The following is a 23535-nucleotide window of genomic DNA, read 5'->3' as shown; positions in this document are numbered from 1 at the left end:
TTTATTTAAGTTACATTAAATACATGATAAGATAATATCTAGTCAGCCTTATCGGCTCACGCGTCGTAGTACTCTGCCCCGTTATTATCGCAGTGGGTTCTATTTATAGGTCGTTATCGGCATATGGGTTAAAGTTCACTATATTAGAATACATAGTCACATACTAGGAATACTTATCCCCCAACATCACTTTCCCCCTTTTTTTTTTTTTTTTTTTTATAAACCTAATCTATCTGGTGGTTTGTGTGGTCTTGTACTTCTTCGTAGCCGTTGTCGAACGATGGGTGAGTGTTGATGTGATAGCTGGTTTGAATCGTGTGTGTTGTCCTCAGTCGTGGTGACATCCGGTAGTGTCGGCTGTATGGGCGCTGCTGTTGGGCATCCTTCGACTGGCTTAGGTGACAATGTTTGTTGTTGAGGGCTTGCCGATGATGTTGCATGTTGCGGAGTGGTTGTGGGCGATAAGTTGTTGCGTTGGCCAAGGCTTGGCGTGACTGATGTTTGCTTTCGGTTTTGCCTAGTATGTTGTTGACCCTGACTGGCCGGAGCTGTTATCGATCGTCTGAAGTTAATCGTCGGGTAGAAGGTGATGGTTCGATGTGGGCGGACCGCTTGAGGAACTCCTGCGTTTTCTCGTCCTCTGTTCGCATTAAAAGTTTGATTATTCGGCTGCGTATGTTCTGAAGTTCTAGGCACAGCATCAGTTTGAAATCGAATTTGGTTCTTGTGTCTTCTAATAATTCCGTCCGTCGTTTCTATCTCGTACATCGTTTTTCCCAGTTCTTTAACAATCGTGCCATCAATCCATTTATGACCTCGTCCGTAATTTCTTGCTGTGACTGTCCGTCTCTTCAATACATTCTTGTCCTGGTTTGAAGCGTGCTTGGGGTGGAATAGATCCAATCTGGTCCTGAGTGTCCTGTTTAACATGTTTTCTGCCGGGGATTTTCCACCATTGACGGGCGTTCTGCGGTAATTTAGCAAAAATCGTGACATCCTTAGCATAAGTGATCCTTCTTTGTATTTGTCGAGTCCTTGCCCAACCAGCTCCGTTTCTGCTGATGATCCGCCGGTTATCTTACGTAACGTTGTTTTAACAGTTCTTACGGATCTTTCTGCTTGGCCATTGGATGCTGGATGATAAGGGGCAATAGTTAAATGTTCAATTCCGTTCGCTCTTGTGAATTCTTGAAATTCGGCGCTTGTAAAACAGGTTGCGTTGTCGCTTATTAGCTTTGGCATGATCCCGAATCTTGTCATATGTTGCCGAAGGCAAGTGATTACGGTAGATGATGTTGTATCCTTCGTAATATCCACTTCTATCCATTTTGAGAAGGCGTCCACCGTAATAAGTAAGTATTTGCCTTCAACTGGACCGGCGAAGTCGATGTGGACTCTTTGCCAAGGTTGAGTTTCAGACGGCCACGGTGAGTACTTTTTGGGTGGCATCGGTGCTTGTTCCCGACATGTTTTGCAGTGCCGGGATATGTTCTCCAAGTCTCCGTCTATTCCCGGCCACCATACTTTGGAACGTGCTAATTCTTTCATTGATCTCACTCCCTGATGAGTGCTGTGTAATTCCTTCATGATATCGTCTCTCAAACCTTCCGGCACAATTACTTTGTTTCCAATCAGTAGAACATCGTCCGCTATCGAAATCTCGTATCTTCGTTGATAGTATCTCCGTGTTTTCAGCCTGATATTGGACTTGTTTGTGGGCCAACCGTCTCTAGTATACAACATGACTTCCTGCAGGATGTTGTCTTTAAGAGTTGCTTCTTTCATCTTGATGATGTCTATGGGACCGTCTTGTCCTGCTCGTAAGAGTAGTACTAACTCCGTTGGAATGGGTGGTTCAAATTCTGGTTGTTTTACTGGCAGGCGACTAAGAGCGTCGGCATTATTGTGCATGGATCCTTGCTTGTACTTGATATTGTAATTGTATCCGGACAAGAGTAATGCCCACCTCTGGATCCTAGCGGCTGCCATGGGCGGTACTTGTCGGTCCTCCGAGAATATCACCACTAAAGGTTTGTGGTCGGTGATAAGCGTAAATTTCTTTCCAAGTAGATAGTCTCTGAATCGGACGACTCCGTATACAATGGCCAGGGCTTCTCTCTCTATTTGTGGATATTTTCGTTCGGCTGCAGATAGAGACCTCGAAGCGAAGGCTATTGGACGTTCCTCGTTGTCAATTACATGTGAAATTACGGCTCCGAGACCCACAGGTGAAGCGTCGCAGGCCAATATTACTTCTTTTTCTGGATCGAAGTGTACTAACATGTCAGACGCTTGGATCGCTTCTTTGGCGCTGTTGAAAGTGTCTTGATGAATTTTCTTCCATTCCCACTTTGTAGATTTGTTCAATAACTCGTATAAGGGTGCCAGAAGTGTCGACGAATCCGGTATAAATCTTGAGTAATAGTTTATCAGGCCCAAGAAAGATCGTAGTCCATGTAGTGATACCGGTGCGGGTGCCTTTTTTATAGCGTCTAATTTTCCTTCTTGGGGATGGAGGCCCGTTGAATCCAGTCGATAACCCAGGAAGTCGATAGTGGTCTTTAGGAACTGGCATTTGTCCTTGTTAAGTTTCACCCCGGCTTCCTGAAGAGTTGTCAATATCTTGTCTAGCTTCCGGTTGTGATCGTCCACGTCTTTTCCTCCCACGATGTTGTCGTCTTGGAAGGGTAGACAGGATGGATGATCCTGTAGTATGGTCTCCATATGTCGTTGGAATATCGCGGACGCCGACGATATGCCAAAGGGTAGTCGATTATACTGGAAGAGCCCTTTGGTGGTGTTTATTACGACGTGTTTCTTTGATTCCTCGGCCAGTTCCAGTTGGTTATAGGCGTTGCGTAAGTCCAATCTTGAGAAGACGGTGCATCCCGCTAGTTTAGCGAAAATGTCCTCTATTCTCGGTAAGGGGTACTTTTCCGTGTCAATCATTTTGTTCGTGGTTATTTTAAAATCTCCGCATATCCGGATCTCCTTGTTGGGCTTCATGATTGGTACGATGGGCGTCGCCGATTCTGCGTAAGGTATAGGCGAAATTATGCCGTTATCGCGTAGTTTTAGTAGTTCAGCTTCTACTCCGTCTTTCAAGTGGTACGGTAGTGAGCGCGCTTTAAAGAATCGAGGTCTTGAGTCCTTTCTGATATGGAGTTTGACTTTGACATCCTTGATGCATCCCATGCCTGGGGAGAAAAGAGCTTCATGTTTTCGTAAGATCTCCGGTAATCCTGTGCTGGGGTCGGATATGTGTCTGATGTGATGTTCCGGTCTTGGGATGATATTAAAGCTGGAGAATATCCATTGTCTGCCTATGAGTGTTGGTCCGCGGCCTTCGTAGACAAGTACTGGGAGTTGTAAGATGTTCTCTTCGTAAGTGACTGGAACCACTGCTTGTCCTTTTATTTTCACCGAGTGCCCAGTGAATGAGGAAAGGCATGCTGATGGTGGTTGTAGATTGGTTAATTGTGGTATTCTTGACTGTATTTCCTCGGATATGAGGGTGTACGCAGAGCCTGTGTCCAGTTCAAAACTGACGTTGGTGTCGTATATCTTGCACGATATCATTATAGGGCGTATTACGGCGTCCTTGTCGAGCTGGTTATTTGTGGCGATTTGTCCAACGTAAAAAACGTCATATTCGGGTGATCTATCGGCCATGCGGTTTTCTGCCCGGTTGGCGATGTCGTGGTCGATCTCTGGCTGAATGTGATGAGTGCGTGCCTGATCATAACGTTGCTTGTTGGAATTGTTAGCATTAGGTCTGGCGTATTGTCGGCATGCTGACGCTATGTGGCCTCTTTTGCCACAAGTATAACACTCGGCATCCATAAATGGGCAATCTCCGTCTAAGTGTCTTGTGGTGTTGCAGCGACTGCAGAACTTGTTTCTTGATTGGGCAAGGTCTTTCCGTGACTGGCGCGATGTTGATGTCGGGTAAGACCTTTCAGATGTGTAATTACCATTCCTTGGCCGTTGATATGTTTTAGCGAGCGATGTTGACTGGTTAGGTCGTCTTTGAAGACTGGACAGTCGATGAACTTGATCTGTATCCATACGGCTATGACTGTTGATGGCCGGTGATTCCCGTTCGATTGTTTCGATGGACAACGCTTTGTCGACGGCTTTTTCAAACGTAACGTTGGGTATCTCCAATAATTGACGCTGAACAGGATCATTGTTAACGCCCGCGATGAACTTGTCCCTCAGCATTAGGTCCAGGGTTGCTCCGAAATTACAAAACTCTGTCATTTTACGTATGGCTGCAACGAACGACGACACCGATTCCCCTATCATGCGATCTCGTCGATAGAACTTGACCCGCTCCACTATTTCCAGCGGCGCCGGATCGTAATGTTTGGCTAGAACTTGCTTCAGTTGCACATATGACTTGTCCGTGAGCTTTTCTGGTGCTATCAGATTTCTCAGTAGAATATATGTGTCTGAGCCTACTACCGTTAACAGGGTGGCTCGCTGTAACTCTAAGACCTCTGTGTTGTCATCTTCAGGGTTCGTTGATGTTTTGATTTTATGAGCGAGAAAGTACTGGTCCAGACGTTCGGCGTAAATGGTCCATTGATCAACCGACGGATTGAAAGGTGGGAATTGGCCAGCTTGGGCGGACATGATGACTGTCGAACGTAGTAGAGTGACTGGGCGGGTATTGCACTGCGGTATGAGTCTCGTCTGTTTATGTTTTCCTTGAGATGCTGATCATTTCGCCTCCGTCGCCATTTGTTGAGTTATGAAGTCGACACATTTACTAATTTCTAAGTTTATTTAAGTTACATTAAATACATGATAAGATAATATCTAGTCAGCCTTATCGGCTCACGCGTCGTAGTACTCTGCCCCGTTATTATCGCAGTGGGTTCTATTTATAGGTCGTTATCGGCATATGGGTTAAAGTTCACTATATTAGAATACATAGTCACATACTAGGAATACTTATCCCCCAACAGATATGTATTGTTTCTCGAAATTGGTCTAAAATCCCTTCGAGCCTTTTGCCTACCCGTATACTCAAATAGGTCAGAAATACAAGATATATATATCTATATGTGAAAGCGGCCCGCGTCGACGCTGTGAAACCTTTCAGAAAGTCGCTCTATTAGATCTTTGAATTATTAAAATGTTTCAATGCGCTTCATTTCTGAGAATTTTCATCCGTATCGAGACTCTCCCAACGTTATTTCAAAGAAAACTTGCCCCTCCCATTGCATATAACGTATTTACGGAGATAAAACTGAAAATAGACTATTTCATTTGCCCCAGAAGCGAAGCAAAAACATCACAGGTGCGGGGAAGGCCACCTAAGCTTCTTGGGTTATTTCGCTTACGCCAACCAAGAAGCATCGCTAGAGGGCAGGCAGTGCGAGTTAGGTATAGCCTCCCTATACGCGTGTAGTGAACTTGGGTGGCTCCATCTGGCGTTGCCTCTTGCTTGGCGCCAGTGAAATAAGTTACCTAAGAGGGCCATCTCCCCGCCTGTGTGTTGGAACACTTCTCCGCAGGTAATTAATGGATGGGTCTATATTCTTCAAGAACTTTTATAAAACGCGTTTTCGTTTAACAGCCTCTAACCTTAGTTTCAACCAAGAAGCGATATCTAGTTTATTAGGGAGAAGGTATAAATTCGCCACATTTTCAGCAGCTTTATCTCCAGTCCAAATGTAGTTGAGGAGTTAATCCCCGCCTCTAAATTACAACCAGCATCTCATTGGTTCTTGAAAACTCACGTCAGCGCGACGGGAATGACGAAAATTACAGTCATATTTTCCGACTGAGGAGAGGCCTCCTTTTACAACCCCCTTGTATTTTGAAAGGGGGACTGGGACTATGGCCAAGCGCGAATACTTAGGCATCTTATACCTTCTACCTAATAAACTAAATATCACTTCTTACTTCAACTTAGTTTTGACCTTCCTGTTCACGGTGAACTGCAATTTACAGCCAGTGATACCATAATCTAATAGCCTCTTTATTATACTTATGCAGTCCAAATTTTCAAAAACATTGAAGTAAATTCGGAGATTTTTCTAAGACAATAAAATTATTTGAAAAATAAACGACGGTATCTGGAATGACCGTGAGAGATTCAATGTAGAAAAAACTTCAGTACCTCTAATCTCAAAGCTTAAAATTTTAATTTAAATTAAATTAAAGGGTAAAATTAAGAAAAAAAACATATTGAAGGTAAAACGTAACAGTAATTCACAGATTAAAAGAGTACGCACCAACATTGACAGTCGGACAACTTATAATTAAACTTAATAATGATTATTATCTGAACTGGTTCGATTAAATAAAGAAAGAAGGAAAAAAAATCAGACGCCATTTCTATACTTTTCCTTGTAAAGTATATTAACAAGAAGTTTTTAAAAAAAACAAATCTAATCCCGTTTGATCCCAAAATTCCATGCGTGGACAAATAAGAAACGTGTACATTTGAACAACTTCACTAACTTTAATCCCAAGACTTCATACTAAGATTTTGGGGCAAAAGTTGAAGTAATACAGCGTCCCAAGGGACCCCATTGAAGGCAAAGGGGGGGGTTAAATAATTTGAAATACGTCATGGGCACGTGACTGTGGAGAGAAGTGCTTCGAAGAAACTTAATTAGTTTTATTTTGAAAACTAAACCTAGCAATTCAGGAAATTATCGCTGCTATCTCGCCAAAAAACAATAAGGACTAGGTGTCCAGTCCAGTTCCATTCCATAATACGGAGTCTTTGGATCTTGGCTTCACGTGGTGGTGACGTATTTTAAATAACTTTACCCACCCTCTGCTACCTTCTTTGGAGCCCCTTTAAAAAACTTCATAGACTATTTATTTGCTATATCTAAAAAAGTTTAATCATTTGCTAAAGATCACGTGGTGGTGCCCGTGACGTATTTCAAATAATTTTTACCCACCCTCTGCTACCTTCTTTGGAGTCCCTTTAAAAAAACTTTCATAGACTATTTCATTTACTCTATCTAAACAAGTTTAATTAATCATTTGTTTAGATGCTAGCACCCATGCAGATTATGCAATAAATGATAACTTCATAGTAATCTACTTCGGATCTCTGGTTAAATAGATAATTGGTAACTCGTGAAATAAACCACAGAGGTGACAGAGAAACTGAAAGATAACTTTATGATAAAACTGGCGCAATACGCGGAAGGGCAACTACACGAATGTACGGAATTAAGAAGGTCGAAGTAACAATCCAAGGACTTTAAATAAATTTTCCCAAATAACTTTCTCTCTTTCGACAAAACGGCAAAATCATTCTCGAAAATAAAATAATAAAAAAAAAGAAACGTGTTTCATTTTAATTATCATTCATTTAATTTCGCGTCAGGAAAAATTTGGTTATATTATAAAGGTATTACGCAACACGTGGGTGGTTGTTGATGTTGATGATTCAACGGTGTTTTAAATAATGCAAGGCTTGGGTTAGAGTGGACCATATTTACTAAACTAAGAGTTATTTTTAGAAGTAGCAACGTCCCCCTGGGATGTTTGTTAGGACAGTTGTTTTCGATATTATATTGTACAGGGTGTACACCAAAAAGGGGGCATCAGGGAAGGTAATTAGAGGACCGTAGTATGTACAGTGGGATGGTTTGATGGGAAATTAATCAATTTTGAGTGTCGAAAATGTATAACTTTTATGGCATTTTTTCCATAATTATGGGACACCCCTAAACAAGTAGTTACGTACGATTTAAGTGTTTTATGGATGACCCCCTTTATTAATTAAATTAGAAATAATTGGGCGTGCAGTTCCTTATGTTAAATTTAAGGGGACATCCGTAAAACACTATAACACTATAAATGGTGTCCCTTGTGACAAAATCGGTCATAGAAGTTACGCAATTTCGACACTCAAAATTGATTGATTTCCCATAGAACCATGTACCACTAATGTACATCAGTCCTCTAATCAACCTCCCTTTTTGGTGTAACACCCTGTACACGTATACTGTTCTATTTTTAACCAAAACACCTGCGTTGGGTTATATAAAAATTCATAAAATTTCATTTCACGAGTGGGTATAATTTAAATAAGTTTGAATCGTTACATTTCGGCTAGAGTCTGTCAAGTACACTCGAAATATTTAAAACACATGTTCATAACTTCACCATGTAAATGGGTATTGTTGACAGGGGTATGATGTAGTACTTTTCATTAGTGGTAAAAAATTTTAAATAAAACTTCTGTATAACGAAAAGATTAGTACAGAGGTTTTACAAACCGTTGTAGAGCTATAACGGGTTTTCTTTATATGCATATTGAAAAGTTAAGATTGATTTGCTTTGGATGTACAGAATTACAGATTACAGAGAAATTCAAGTAGCAAAAGTTAATAATTAAAACAAAAAGTAGGCCGGCCTATGCTTCGTTCACAGCTCCTTGGTTTATGGCTGTAGACGCCATGTGAGGAGCAAATTAACGACCATTCTCTAAAACCCCCTACACGAACTAACCAATCAATCAGAGAAGAGGGGTTTATTTGGGGTCAAAGGTTTATAGATACCTTGTCTAGTACTCTCTATGGAGGCGACCCAAACGTTACCACTTCAAAACGGTGTCCCTTAATTAGGACAAAATGTGATAAAAGTTACATTTTATTCCCCAAAGAACCATACCCCCTTAATTTCTGATAGACCTTTTATAAACACCCTGTATATGAATGACCTTTTTCATAATAATTACTATATTGAATAACCCTGTATAAGATGTATAGAGAGAACCGTTACAATCGAGTCAATTTGGGGGTCGATTTTGTTTTTCGAAATTTTTATCCTTGTCTCGTACTTCAAATAGCGCATGCGCATATACCCAAGAATGTATTTTTTATCCCAATCACCTCGATTACTTTGAATCAAAATAGAGTGTCTTCTCATAGTTTATAGCTAATTAATATAGTACTAGAACTATAGAACTAGTTAGTTAAAAGGATTTAGGCTTACCAATTTTGAAGTGCATCCTGAAGTAGTCTGAGATGATGAAATTGAAGAGTTGTCAGTCTCACGCGAGAAACTCGTTTGCATTTTACCAAAGTCACTAGAGAAATTTCGCCATTTTTACCGCAGACGTTCTTGCTTCAGAATTAACATCATGGCGGAAACTATAAACGTAAAAACCAACATTTTTAATACAATATTTCAATTTAATAATTCCAGAGTTACATTATAAAGACGTAATAGCGTATAACTATATAATATAACTTCCTTCAATTAAGCAATACAAGACTTACATTATAAAGATTTAAGTCATTAAATATTGCAGCTAATAATTAACAGAGAGTTTTGAAATAATATAAGCTTAAATATATAAATAAGAAATAAATTAATTGTTCAAGTATTAATTCCCCGACTTTTATTAAATACATTAATTACTCGTTGATTACTAAATGTATTTTCCAGATTTGCGAAACTTAATTCAATTTGTTGTTAATCAGAAATGATATATAATATCATACGTATATAAGATATGTTCCTTCCATAAGTATGAAACTACCTATACTTCATAATGCTACTGAGAGACTTACAGCTCGAGCTAATTCAAGCAGAACGACAAGCGAGAATTGAAGTACAACACTCGGTGGTTAATTTTGCAGGACTTCCATCTAGGTCCTATTTTGTCTAAGCTAAGCCTTTGATAGCGCCAAAACCAGAACCAGGCGTCACTTTACCTAGAATCTATGACCTATTTCAATCACTTCATGACAAACTCCAGTTTGTAACCAGTGACAAACTTATGGAGGAACATATTTATCAACTTATGGATAGCTAAAGCGGTTATTCACTCAGGATTTTGACTTACAGATATAAATACATATCGTGTTTTTAATAGAAAAATGTGTCAATTAATATTATATAACATTTATTATTAAAATATAAAATAACATTCCATGACCAAAATGATGGAATACGTATTAAGTTACAGACGGTATGTCACGTGATAAATGTACTCGAAATATGTGTGATAACAAATTATAGAAGGGGTTATACAATCAGATGCACTCTTCAAAATTATCAGTAAAAGATTGCATAACAAGGAGTGTTTATTTCAGTTGATACGATAGCTAGTTTCATAACTATTTAAAAAAGAGATAAACCTAACTCCGTTATCTAACATTTATAGCCGACTGTTACATTTTAACCATATTTTATTAGTTCCTAATCCTAGTAAGTCCTATAGAAACCTCTTCACATAACAATCGTTATCCAAAAATCATCATAACAGATAGATAACTCACGTCTACGTATTAGAGATAATAAAATCGAATAAATATCATAAACAATATGTATAAGTTTTTATCAATTCAATATTCCCCTTTTAAACAAACCGACGTGGCTAAAGAGAAAAGTACAATGGAATTAAAAATCCATGCTCCTTTTACAAGATGTACATTAGAAAAAGGGTTAAAGATAGAATACTTTACTTATATCAGGGATAGATTTAATTTTAGAAGTAGGAATGGAGAACAGAGTAATCTGGGTGCGCGTCAAAGTCCCGAACCCCCTTCCCGTGGAAGGGGGGGGGGTATGAAAGAAGAGGCGGGTCATAGCGACAGAGGTAAAAAGGAATTACGTATTTTTCGCCGTCCCCGTCAGCAACGTCATCAAAACGTAGTTTAAGTGAGCCAATAAGATAATTTAAACTTTTCGTTACGTGTTGGCTCTATACTGGACTATGAGTCGGACTGAAGTAAGTATTAACCGTTCTTCATTCCTACTTCTAAAATTAAATCTATCCCTGATTCGACTAATATTATTGTTTATAAATTTGCAAACTGCTCTTGAAATCAGCTAGAAAACCCTAACAATTTGAGATGGTAGCTTCCAAAGCATAGATAGTGTTCAGACAAGTGTTGCCAGTCATTTATCACTCTTGCTATTCAACCGCTATCTACAACAGACTGAAAACCTTGTAGAATTCTGTGCTCGATTCAGTTCTAAACGCGAGATGCTCTAGAAAAAATCTGGCAACCCTGCGCCGTTTAAACTTCAAAAACTGAGGATAGGAAATTTCACTAGCCCCTTTAGCTAGCACACTATCTATAGAATTAGACAAAAAAAATAGAAATAGAAGGACAACTTAATTACGGAATGTTTTCATGTTTTTTCCGATACAGATTAAGTTTAGTACAGTCCTAAATATAGTCACGTGTGCATGCGTACTCAAGAAAAGAAAAGAAGAAAAAAAAGAGCCCTCAAAGACTTAGGCCTAATCGGATATACAAAGTCTTCTTTGCGTCACTCATAAAATTACGATCCCAAAGCAGCAAGCAGTACCTAACCTAAAAGACGTTCCCTCCGTTTTCTTAATAACTCTAAATTTAGCCGCAACAGACTATAGAGGAGAAACGAACAAGTACGCCAACGCTCTCAGAAATACGGAGAAGCCCAACCCAGGTACGCACGTGAGGTAGCCGTCACGAGTGGACGGCGCGAAATTTTAACTAGTATTTCCCGCCAAATACGAAGAAAGTCATGTTAGAAGCCGGCACGCGACTACGACCGAAATGGTCCGTCCAAAACTCCATCGATTGTCACCTGTCCTGCGCGAGCCAAGTTACCGCCCCCTCGATCTAACTACCTTATACTAAAGTCTTTTCCTATACACAATAATACAAGCATCTCGTGTACCCACCCCCTCTTATCAATTTGACTACCCCCATCTATTCCGGAGTGATTCGAAAACAACTTTTACGTAACACCACGTCGAAAAAATATACCCGACTTAGGTACATAACGAAGTAAATAACGTTCCTTACAATATCAGATACGCCATTCTTTTAAAAAACATGTAAACAAAATTAAGAATTTTCTGTAGGATATGCGTGTTTAAAGGGTTTGCCAACTTCAAACACATTTGACCCGCCTTGGGGAGAGGGACCTTGAAGCGTTTTAATCAAAACAGTTAGGCCTAACTTTGTTGCGAACTGCAAATTAAAACAAGCTAAACAATCATAGATTGTTTTATAACAACATAACAAAACCCTTTGCTAAATTGGATACGTAAATGTTAATGAATGAAGCGTTGGCTTACTTTATGAACGCGTTACGTTGGTAATACCATAAGTTTATGAGATATGTTCCTCCGTAAGTATGACACTACCTATACTTCGTATTGCTTCTGAGAGACTTACAGCTCGAGCTGGTTCTAGCAGAACGACAAGCGAGAATTGAAGTACTACACTCGGTTAGTTAGTTATGCAGGACTTCCATCTAGGTCCTATTTATTCTGTACTAAGCCTTTGACAGCGCCCAGTCACCAGGCGTCGCTTTACCTCGAATCTATGACCTACGTCACTCACTTCATGACAAGCTCCAGTTTGTAACCAGTGACAAACTTATGAACTTACGGTCTATGGCCGACTTTGTTAACAATGAATCATAATCCCCCTCAAACAAAGTTTGATTTTCCCACAAGTTACGACATATTTGCATCAAAGGCTTAACAAGCCTGGGGTGAAGGAGAGAAGGGAGGTTGGAGAAAGCGTAGAGTTGATAGAGAGAGAGAAAAATACACCGGAGTACGTCCTTCGACAGAACGATCCCACATTTCATAGAGAGAGAACGCAAATTTACGTCTCTCTCTCTCAATCCGATCGCAGTTATATAGTATAAGCTGGGAAATTTCTAAACCCATATAAACAACATCCTTTCCGTACACGCGGCATAAGTGAATTTATTTAAAACGCAATTAATAAATTAATTAGAGATTTAAATTTAATTATATTAAATTGGAATCGATACTTTGACATTTCCGGGGCACTAAATTCGTCATAAACCAGTCAACCTTGGCCCAGTTTGCACCAAGAGGAAAAAAAAATTAAAAACTCGCTGGAGCTCAAAGGGTTGTTCCCGTTCTAATCACAGAGGTGTAAGATAAAAATTTCTCCTTCTAATTTGGCGAGCTCACGAACATGCCACGCTCTGTATAAAGAATCTACCCTGACCCGAATTTCAAGCCAGGAACCAAAGGGTTAAGAAAAGGAAGAAGATAGAAGAGATAGAGAGTTGAGGAAGTTTGCTCTCTCCGATTTTGGGACCATCAAAATCAGAACGGGAATGAAGTAAAGATTCAGAGAAGAATTATAACAAAAGTTGTGGCAGAAGTTTTAGAGTTGGGTCCTTGACGGACGACTACCGGTGGAAGAGAGAACCAAACAGAGAGCGAGAAAGAGAGAGATATACTCCGTATCGTAACAACATATCCCCCTTCTCTACCGGAAACGTCAAGCTCTCTCCGATCCAAATCTTCAGTCAACTCGGACGTTTTCTAGAAGAACGGTCGAGAAAATTTTTACTCGCTTCAGGGGCTCTTTAAATTTAAACTTCGTTGTATTATACAGTTTTAGTTTTATAATAAACTGGGCCCGTTTGCGCATGCAATTAACATTCCGAATTGCCGGTTTTATTCGATTATTAGGCGGTAATTGGTGAATTTAATTCTTCTTTCTTAAATAAGAAAAATAAAGAAAGAATATTGTGTATCAACACATGCTGCTATCAATCAAGACATCTTTCTTGGATTAACACAGATTTTGTTGTGAAAAAAAAAGAAAGAAAAGTACATCGTTAAAGTGTCGTATATGAAATCGTGGTTGAAAGAAATTCGTACAACTGGAAACTTTAAAAGCCTGAATGACCATTTCAGGTAATAGGTGAGAATAAAACTATTTTTAATTAATTAATTAATTAATCTGGAGGGGGTAGTTTAATTAAGTATGTTAATTACGAGATACGCGACAAAAGCTTCTACAGATTGATTGATACTTAGTACTTCTACTTCAATTATAATAAACCCATAATTTTTCGGGGAAGTTTGTGAAAAACAACTGAACTTAATTAACAACTAGAGTTACAATTAAAATATTTTAAAAACAATACTAGGGTAGAAGAAAGTTTTAGTTAAGTAAACAACTCGACTATCACGTGGGTTGTTATTCAAAAGTAGTAAACATACAAAACTTTAAAATTGAGTTAGATTATTTTAGGCCTATAATCTTTTGCACCATTTAAACTGCGTTAAATTAAAATGGCGTTCAAAATTGGCGGGACAGCACGTGATTTGATTTACATAAAAATCAACGTAGATTTCTACGTGTTCAAGCGTCCGTGCCGGATAAAATATATCTTCTTCGAATTTTTAAACCTCGTGATTAAGTTTTTGTTCGTGGCTAAAATAGCCTTGATGGGACGTTTATATAATGGGTTAAGAAAAGTTGAGCTAAAAGCTCCGAGCTCTTATTGGGATGGAAAAAGTTGGTTCAAGCGCACTTTTGCGGCATGTTCCAAAACGGGAGGGTAATTAAAGGACAAAAATACACGAGTGGGATGGATGGTTCTATGGGAAATCAATTTTGAGGTCGAAAATGTGTAACTTCTATAACCGATTTTGTCACAATGGATGGACACCCCCTAAAAGAAGTTATGATCATTGGAGTGTTTTACTAATGACTCGGTCTTAGTTTCAACTTGTTAAAAACCTTTAGGATAAACATTATGAGGTGGAATTTTCTTTATATATAATTGCGCTAACACATGTATGTAGATATTTTAGAATTATGTAATCAATGTTTTTCGGTTTTAAATATCGGTTTTCCACCAACTGGAAAACTAAACAAATATGTAAATTTATGGCAATAACAAGTTCACCAATACTTAATAGTTTAAAACCTTGAAAGATTTGTTGAGTTTGGTACAATGAGTTCTAAAAGTTCTGAAGCATTCTAAACGAAAGTAATACCAAAACTTCATAGATAGCCCCAAAAAGTATCCTTTATTCACACTTCCCAGCCTTGGTCTGTAGACGCCATGTAAAATGAGAAGCAAATTAACGCCCCTCCTATCAACCTCTACACGAACCAATCAGAGAAGAGCTTTTGGGAGGTCAAAGGTTTATAGAAAATAGTACTTTATGGTGGAGATCTAAACATACGTTAATTCTTGGCACTATATTGAGCACATTGACGCGTGTTCCCTGTACTACGGTTATGAGGGGATCGACACTAACGAAGTATACTTTTTTTTGAATCTATGAACTTTTAGTAATAGGGTTATTTGACCTTATTAGTTAACGTATTTTGATGAAGTCCGGTATTATGTAGGTTGTGCATGGCAATAGTTGAGTTTGTTAGTTTAGTATATCCGGAGCAGTACAGTTGTAGCCTACCCGTTATTTATTATGAATAGTATGTTTAGTAAACTTATTACCATAAGAGTAATGCCGTAATGGATTATGACATCTTAGCAGATTTCCTATTTTTTAAAAGGTATACATTAATATACTTTTCTGTTCAAAAACCCGGGTGTTATTCCTTCCCAATATACTTTAATAATCAAGTTCATAAATAAGCATAAATATATAGGGCGTTTCTCATAAGTCCGCATGCATAAATTAAGAGGGATATTCTTTGGGAAATGAATTTTGAGACTCGAAAATGTAACTTCTTTCTCAATTTTGATTGCCACAAGGGACACTGTTTTCGAGTTATGATTTTAATGGTGTTTTAGGGATGACCCCTTAATTAAATTATTAATTAATCATTGTCTTAATCAGTCTCTTAATTAAAGTTAAGGGGATCATCCGTAAAATACTTCATCCAATCTTAACTTGAAAACAGCGTCCCTTGTGGATGGCAAAATGTCATAGATTGAAGTTACATTTTCGACTCAAAATCGTTCGACCCCTTAATTTATGCATGCAGATTTATCAGAAACACCCTGTATATAATAAGTTCAGCTAGCTAATTGGACCAAGTCATCTTGCGACTTATTGCCACTTATCTAACGCCTTTACAATGCATAGAGGGGTGGTGGCTAGCCCCTATGCCACAGCTAACCGACAGCGCCCTACACTAACTATTACCGTTTTGGGGGAGTTTATAGCGCGGTTTTTAAAACTAAACGTAGCTACGAATTCGAATTTATATCTGGTTTTAAATTAAAATATTACCCTTGAAACTTATTTAAGAAGAAGTTTGAACTTGATTAACTTTAAAAAATAATCTAATAAAGATTTCGTGCCAATATTAAAGTTGCTACCTCTTTTTTTATGGCGTAGCAAAAATAAACTTGGCTACTTGACGAATTATAAAACGCAATTATTTTGTATTTAACTTTGTTACTATAATAATAATAATAATATGTTGTGAAAGACTACCAAAAAATTACAGAAACGAGTAGTACTTCCGCGGCAAGGTTTTTACTGTAACATTTTACATGTACCGTAAAACCATAAATACAGAAAAATTGCACAAACATCGCAAGTGCCACGTTGATGCATAGGTACAACAAAAATATGTTATATTAGTTTTTCTCCTGCATTAGGTTTAAATATAACTGGAGCACATTTACAGATAGATCCACATTAAAATTCGCATTATTTCCAAAAACTTAATATTAAGTTGATAAATTTAATAAAATAACCTTGAATATGTGCCTCAAATATCTTAGCATTCGAGACTGACCACGATTTTAATAAAAAATAAAAAATAAAAAAAAAACATCTCATCTTAAAATGAGGAAAGTTAGAAGTTACATAACTTGAGGAAAACATTACTAAAAATTTAAAAATGTAGCATTTTTTTTTCCTATCTTATTTTTTTTTGCAATCGTATAAATAACTTATATAATCATCTTCTCCACTATTTTTTACTTTAAAAAGTGTTACGTCACTTTGAAATTTTGGAGTATGTCCAATTAGAGACAGATGAAAAAATAAAATCTCAATCTGATTTTATTTTTTCATTTATTTATTTGCAGTTAAAATTCGTAAAATCCGGCATAACACGTAATACTTTCTAATAAATATAGAGTAACGCACCTGCAGGATTTAAGACATGTTATTGGTGCGTGCTGGTATTGGTGGTGGTGAAGATGTCACGTGTTTTTATATTCAACTTGTTTACTAGGAGACTGAGATATCACCTTAAAAAGGTCCTTGTGGAATTATTTTTTTTTTTTAAAAAAAACAAGGCTTTGTATAAAATTAACTCTAGTAAAAAATTCAAATAACCTAACTACTAAAATTGTAGTAGTTAAAGTTAAACTAATTATTCCGAAGAGTTAAGTACAGGTGCGAAATTTATTTACCTAATACTTAGCGTCTATTTTTAAACTTCCAACCTGTGGCAAAGATGGCCGATTGTCGATACCATAAATTTTTTCTGAAATTTATATCAGATATAATCGCATCTTTTTTTTTGTAATAAATTAACAGACAATAAGAATTAAACTATATAACGGCCAGAACCAATGTACGAACTGAGAACATTCAAATATACAACTGGGTTGAAGCGCGTGCCCTTGATCTCTAGTTGTTTATGCCCACGAATCCCAGTGGTGGGTTCCCTCATGAACCACTGCCAATAGACCATTTTTATTAAAATACATACAGAGAAGTAAACACCACAGGGGTGAGGCCGCCTTTGGGGTATTCTCCTTGCCACCAACCAAGAGATTCTCTACACGCGCGCTGCCTCTAGCGGTGCTTATTGGCGCCAGGGAAATAACCCAAGAAGGTGACCTTCCTCACCCCTGTGATGTTAATGCTTCTCTTCTGGAATTAATAGAATGGTCTATTAGGCAAGCAAAAGTACGAATTCATTTAAACCTAAGCTAGGTTCTCAAGTCACCCATTAATTAAACACTACAAAACGTTTCATAAAATATCCAACATTCTAAATTATGCCTCCATTTAAAAGTCACCCTTGAATACGTAAACCATTTAAAAAGAAATCCAGATGTATAATATTAAATTTAAATCTTATTTATTTCGAATAATTAATTTGTTTGAATTGACTCCCCCTAGCTAACTTGTCTACCATAACCCTTTTAGCCTACATTAGAGAAACCTCTAAAGTTGCAGATATTACATAAGATCGGATGAAGCTATCTATCTCGGGCAACCTCTATAGCTGATAAAATAAAACGCTAGAGAGAAAGCTAGGCTACGAGGACGAGGAGTATAGGAGAGAGAAAGTTTCCAGCAAAGCCCCATTACGTTCCTGAAAAGTCGTAAACAAGTATACTTGTATCGTACGCCATTATAGATCGACGAGTCACTCCGCGTCTGAGTCGATCAAGAGAAAATAACTAGAGCTCTAGCCGTACCGAATAAAAGCTCTAGCGACATCTAAATTAGAAAACTTGACTTAAAACTTAAGCTTAATTGTTTGTAAGTTAATTATTAATTAGTTTATGATTATGATGAAAGACTGTCTCGCTATATTACTCCTTACGAAAAGGTTTATTAAAAACTTTCACGGTGTAGATGAATTGCGGAAAACTTATCAAAACTAGTTGCGTATTGCGCATTTACTTTGCATAAATTCATGGCTAACGTTTGTTCTTCTTTTTTTAACTCTTTTAGGATTTCTCGTCCGCCTCATGAATTCCGTTTCGATCCTCGCGAAATGATGGTAGCCGATGGAGAACTGGCGGCGACGGCCAAACACATTCGATCGCTGTCCTCTTCGGAGTCACCAGCCATGAACTTGAGCCTACCCATGAATCACCACGAAAATCGCCATTCTCATTCGCCATCCCTCAGCAGGATGTCCTCGCCATTAGGACCCTTGGGGCCGGCCATGTCCCCCACCAATTCGTTGGATTCTCTCTTGTCCGTCGTCCCTCATCCTCATCGACTTCACGCTCACCCGTCGCACCGAAGTCTTTCGCCGCACAATATGTCGGAGCACCCTCACCAAAGTTTACAAGGAGTCATCCCCGTGGATCTAACCTCTCACGTCAAGACCCGGGACTTGTTTCCAGCGAGAAAACAGCGGGAATTTATACCGGAAAACAAAAAGGACGAAAACTACTGGGATCGTCGTCGACGCAACAACGAAGCGGCGAAACGTTCGCGCGAAAAACGTCGCATCAACGACATGGTCCTCGAAACTAGAGTTTTGGAACTTTCCAAGGAGAATGCCATACTTAAAGCCGAATTGGTCGCCTTGAAGGATCACTTTGGCGTTCAGACGCTAGTCTCGGACAACGGTCTACAAATCCCGATGGTGGCTCCGAGAAGAAACAAATTCCTAACATCGATGTTGCCGTCCATCGTAGTCGGAGGCCCTTCACCCCTAAGCCCGGGGAATTCGGCCGCCGCCACGCTCGGCAACGCCTACCCGGGAACGATGCCCGGTGAAAGAGGACAAGATGACATCGAGTGCCACGTTGACGTTCACGGTGATCTCTCAAACGGAGGACAGTCTACGAGCGGAGTCCCTCATCCATCTCATCCTCATCCCATCTACGGTTACCCCGTTGACTCTCCGGCTACGAGTAGCGGCGAAGAGGCTGCGTCAAATCCCGTCCATTTATCCAGTCACCACCACCACCACCACCATCATCATCCTCATCACCACCATCCGGCCAATCGAAACTCACCGGACGACATGGACTCGGCCGGATCCTCAATCGGATCGTGGTCGTACGGCGAAGACGTCCTTAACGCGTCTTCGGCAGCGGCTGCTATCTTGGCCCACTCTCAAGTCATCAACGTACCGCCTGGCGTTCATTTCTCGCTGCCTCACAAACTGAGACACAAGTCGCGCATCGGAGAGAAGGAATCAGTCTCCCCTTCCGGCATCCAACCCATCAGTCCGGGCGATAGTGGCCGGAGTAGCTGCACCAGTAACCGGGAAGACAGTTCCTGCCCTTCCGACGGCGACAGCACCGGAAGTCACGAACCCTCTGATTTACGCGGCGGTGGAGGCAACGCCACCGAAGAGCGAAACAAAGACGAGTCGACCTCGTCGACGAATACCAACAACGGAAGCGGGTCTTCTTCATCCTTGAACAAAGAATCGCGCAACAAACATAAGGCGAAACGCAATCGCGGCCACGAACACGGAGGAGATAGTCAAAGACAACAAGAGAACAACGGCGATGAAGAGGACGAATGTCCCAGGTCACCGCCATCCTTAACCCCAATCAGCGCCATCCATACCCTCCATAGAGAAAGAAGCGGTAGTAACGCCAGTGGAGAAAATTTGGAGACCGAAAATCACGCTCTTAAATCCGAAATGGTCCGACTCGCCTCCGAAGTGGCCAACTTAAAAGAGATCTTAATGAACAACCGAGAAACTGACTACGTTCCTATGAGAAAAGCTATGATGTTACAACCGGGATTGCCTTCCGCTCAATACTACTAAAACACTCGTAACCACGTAACACCACTTTAGAACTTATAGATTAAGACTTGAAACAAACAAAAACCCAAGACCCCATAGCTTTGTCATTTTAAGTTCCCATTCATCAACTCGTACCTTAAAAAAAGAAAACAAAACCAAGATTCAAAGACTTTCGTGACATAATTTTCGTCAACGTCGATGACGAAGTGAGTCAACACTCAACAGGACGGACAGTTAAATTTATAGACAGACAAACGTTCAAACTTCGTATACATGTCAACGTGCGTAATTAAACCACCGAAACAATCTTAATTACGAACCAGTAGTTTTCGTACAAACAATTAAAATACGGCCATCTTGCCAGAGGTCCAGATATAATCTTAGTGTTATCGGTTATATCTGACTGAAACTGATTTTTAAAATGAATATTCCTTAAATTCGGTTAAGAATACAGGAATTAATCGACTCTTACCGAGCATCACCTTGCGGTGTCTTTTGACAGTGCTTGTTAATTACCAAATGATAATGAGCCTAATTATCCGTGTCTTTGTCAAGTTTAAAAAAAAAATAATGCACCGATTTTTAAATTTGGGATTTTTGGTGAAGAATTTTGAAAACGTGAAAAACAAAATTACCAAAACAAATTGTTGGATCTATGAAAGTTAAGTCAGTTCCTTATTGGAAATACGACGTCACATTTACGTGATGTGCATTTATTGCTTAGCTCGGCGTTGATTAGACCACCTTGTGACGTCAGAAAACGAAAGCTTATGAACTTTTATAGATTCAACAATTAAATTCGATTAAAAAAATAAACATTCCAACACTGATAATTTTGGGATGAAATTATCGATTCTAAAAATAAGAAGAAAAAAAAATAATCATTGATCAATGTATTTGTAATTTATTCAAAACAAGGTTGGCCCATTTATAGTAAAACAAAAAAAGAAATATTAATAAAAAGATAAATCTATATATGTAAATTAAACATTTGGACCAAACCTGCTTAGAAAATTATCTTCAAATGAACATTCTACGTGATACTAAATAAAATTTACCCAGCATACTTTATCGAAAACGCCCCAATTACCTTAACCAATTACGTGGCTTAAACTATTCTTAACTATAAAAGACCAATTAATGCGTGAAAAATAATTAAAGCAGTTATAGTGAGTTTCAAAATAAAAAAATGAAAATATTATTATTGGTTGTTTATATAAATAATCTTAAATTTTAAAAACTCGCGAGAAATTAAGAAACTCGGCCTTTTTAGCCAAGTATTTATAAAAATTAATAAAATAGAGGGTTTTGCAAAAAAGGTAGGGTGGTATAACCTAAGTGCACCAAGGTCTATGGCCAAAATGTAACTTTTATCACATTTTACCCTTACATGGACACAGTCTACTAGTTAGGAATGAGTATTTTAGGGATGACCCCTTAATTCATTTAACATCGCTTAAATTTAAAGGGTTATCCCTAAAATACACCAATTATAACTTACTAAACGGTAACCCTTTTTGGGGTAAAATGGGGAGAGAAGTTAGAACATACCAACCTCCCTTTTCAGAACACATTATTTTGGTATACTATAACTGCTTTCAAAAACGATATTATTATCTTCTAAAACGAGCTTAAAATATCAGGCAAAAATGAAATATATTTTTCGGCCTATTTGGAAATTTATTGAAAAGAGAAAACCAATATTTTATCCCCATATTGTAGATTATTAGTTTAATTAAACGCTCAAAATTAGAATTTAAAAAAAATCTATGAAAAAGATAATTCGTAAATTGTGTAAAACAATATGGACTTGATATTTAAAAAAAACCCAAGAAAAACCCCAAAATCCTAAACCGAAAATGTCCCTTATCCAACTTGTGTCTTTGATGAAATGAAAAAACCACTCAATTTAATATAAAAATATATTAGAGGAATTTCAAGAGCCATATATTTAAAAGTGCCAAAGCATTTTTATGGGCTCTTAAAAATTCAACAATTGTCGACTGTGTGTTATTGTTTTTGTTTGACAAAAATAATTACCTTTGTAAATAATTAAACATATAAAAAAAAAACAAAAAATAAATAAAATTAAATAAATATATGTCCACGTTTTTGTATTCATTGGAAAAAGTATATAGGAGATGTGAGAATACCATAAAAAAGTAAATAAATAAATAAATTTATAAACATTACCAGGAGTTCATAATAACCCCCCTTCGGGGGGGAAGTACGAAACTAGTTAAAAAGCCCGTAACAACAAAGTTTCGCCGTAAAGCTCAGCGGATTTATACACCGCTTAACTCACAAAGAAATAGTTACCCCAGGCGCATTAATTTCCCATATTCCGGGTTAGCACTATTTTTATCTTGTGATTTTGGGAGCGAAAATGGCTCGCGAGTCGCGTCTGTCGGCGCTGTCAGCCGCGGTGTACATTAAGCCTTGGCTAAGAAGTTGGCTTAGCGATGGTTTCTAGTTTTCTACAAAACATTTAAACGATCGTCAATGATGTTTTGTTGAGTTATGTGTGAGTGAGAATTCCGTGGTTAAATTAAAACGGTATGGACAAATTTATTCGCAGTATCTTTAATATAAGAATTCCATCGTGTTTCTACGTCCACATACTCGCTCCCAGCCAAGTTTTGGAACGAAAACCAAGGAGTATAGATACTACTACAATCTATTGTAAAGTTGTATGTCCATCAACAGGATAGTCCTTTATATGCGCAACGACAAAATCTTGTTGTTTGCGATTTTTACCATTAGCTCTATGGCAAGTTTCGTACTTCCCCCCCGAAGGGGGGTTATTATGAACTCCTGACATTACGGAGTTTTTGGACAGAACTAGATCTCGTAAATTAATTAAATGCGAATTTTTTTAAATAAATTAAATTATATTATAAGAAATAAGAAAAATCGATATATTTTGAGAGAACGTTATCTTGGAAAGAAATTCGAAACTTTTTAAGAAAAAAAAAAAGATTAGACCAAATGATTAAAAGAAAATCCAAAGTTGGTTTTCAAAGTACTTAAAACGACAAAAAATTTAAGAAATAACATTTGTTATCTCCAAAATTTCGCCAGGCTTGAATTTTTAACCTTTTTTTAACCGAAAGAGCTTATTTAAATAATGAAATTATCAATTGGAACCATATTTCTATCTACAATATTAAAGGAAATACAAGCAATTGAGTCCGAGAAGCACTGGGGAGTGCCCCTATTGGACGATGGATTTGTCCAATAGGAGGGTACTCCCTAAGCCTAACGCGTAGTGCCATCCATTACGGATTCAACTTAATCGCTCGTATCTTCTTTAATATTGTAGATAGAAACATGGTTCCAATTGGATATATTCATTATTTTACACGCT

At 38.2% G+C, this 23535-nt stretch overlaps 2 protein-coding genes across 3 annotated transcripts in view; one reads left to right on the top strand and one right to left on the bottom strand.

Annotated features, from left to right (window-relative positions):
• The window catches only part of LOC149691780 (uncharacterized), a 135872-nt gene that overhangs the window by 94137 nt on the left and 18200 nt on the right, over positions 1-23535 (bottom strand). For both annotated transcript variants that reach the window (XR_016383473.1, XR_016383474.1), the window contains exon 3: positions 8980-9137. The gene's annotated coding sequence lies outside the window, so the exon portion shown is untranslated. The remainder of the gene's footprint in view (positions 1-8979; positions 9138-23535) is intronic.
• On the top strand, positions 12504-22355 carry vri (nuclear factor interleukin-3-regulated vrille). The gene is made up of 2 exons (XM_089869148.1): positions 12504-13688; positions 18401-22355. The coding sequence occupies exons 1-2, from the start codon at positions 13669-13671 to the stop codon at positions 20187-20189; spliced, it is 1809 nt and encodes a 602-aa protein (XP_089725274.1). The 5' UTR covers positions 12504-13668; the 3' UTR covers positions 20190-22355.

This window comes from Phalangium opilio, unplaced genomic scaffold (assembly GCF_054372755.1).
Source record: "Phalangium opilio isolate 3A_F unplaced genomic scaffold, DU_Popi_V2 ptg000025l_1, whole genome shotgun sequence".
Taxonomy (NCBI): domain Eukaryota; kingdom Metazoa; phylum Arthropoda; class Arachnida; order Opiliones; family Phalangiidae; genus Phalangium; species Phalangium opilio.
The sequence above is the reverse complement of the archived record's forward strand: the minus strand, read 5'-3'. Positions and strand labels throughout refer to the sequence as shown.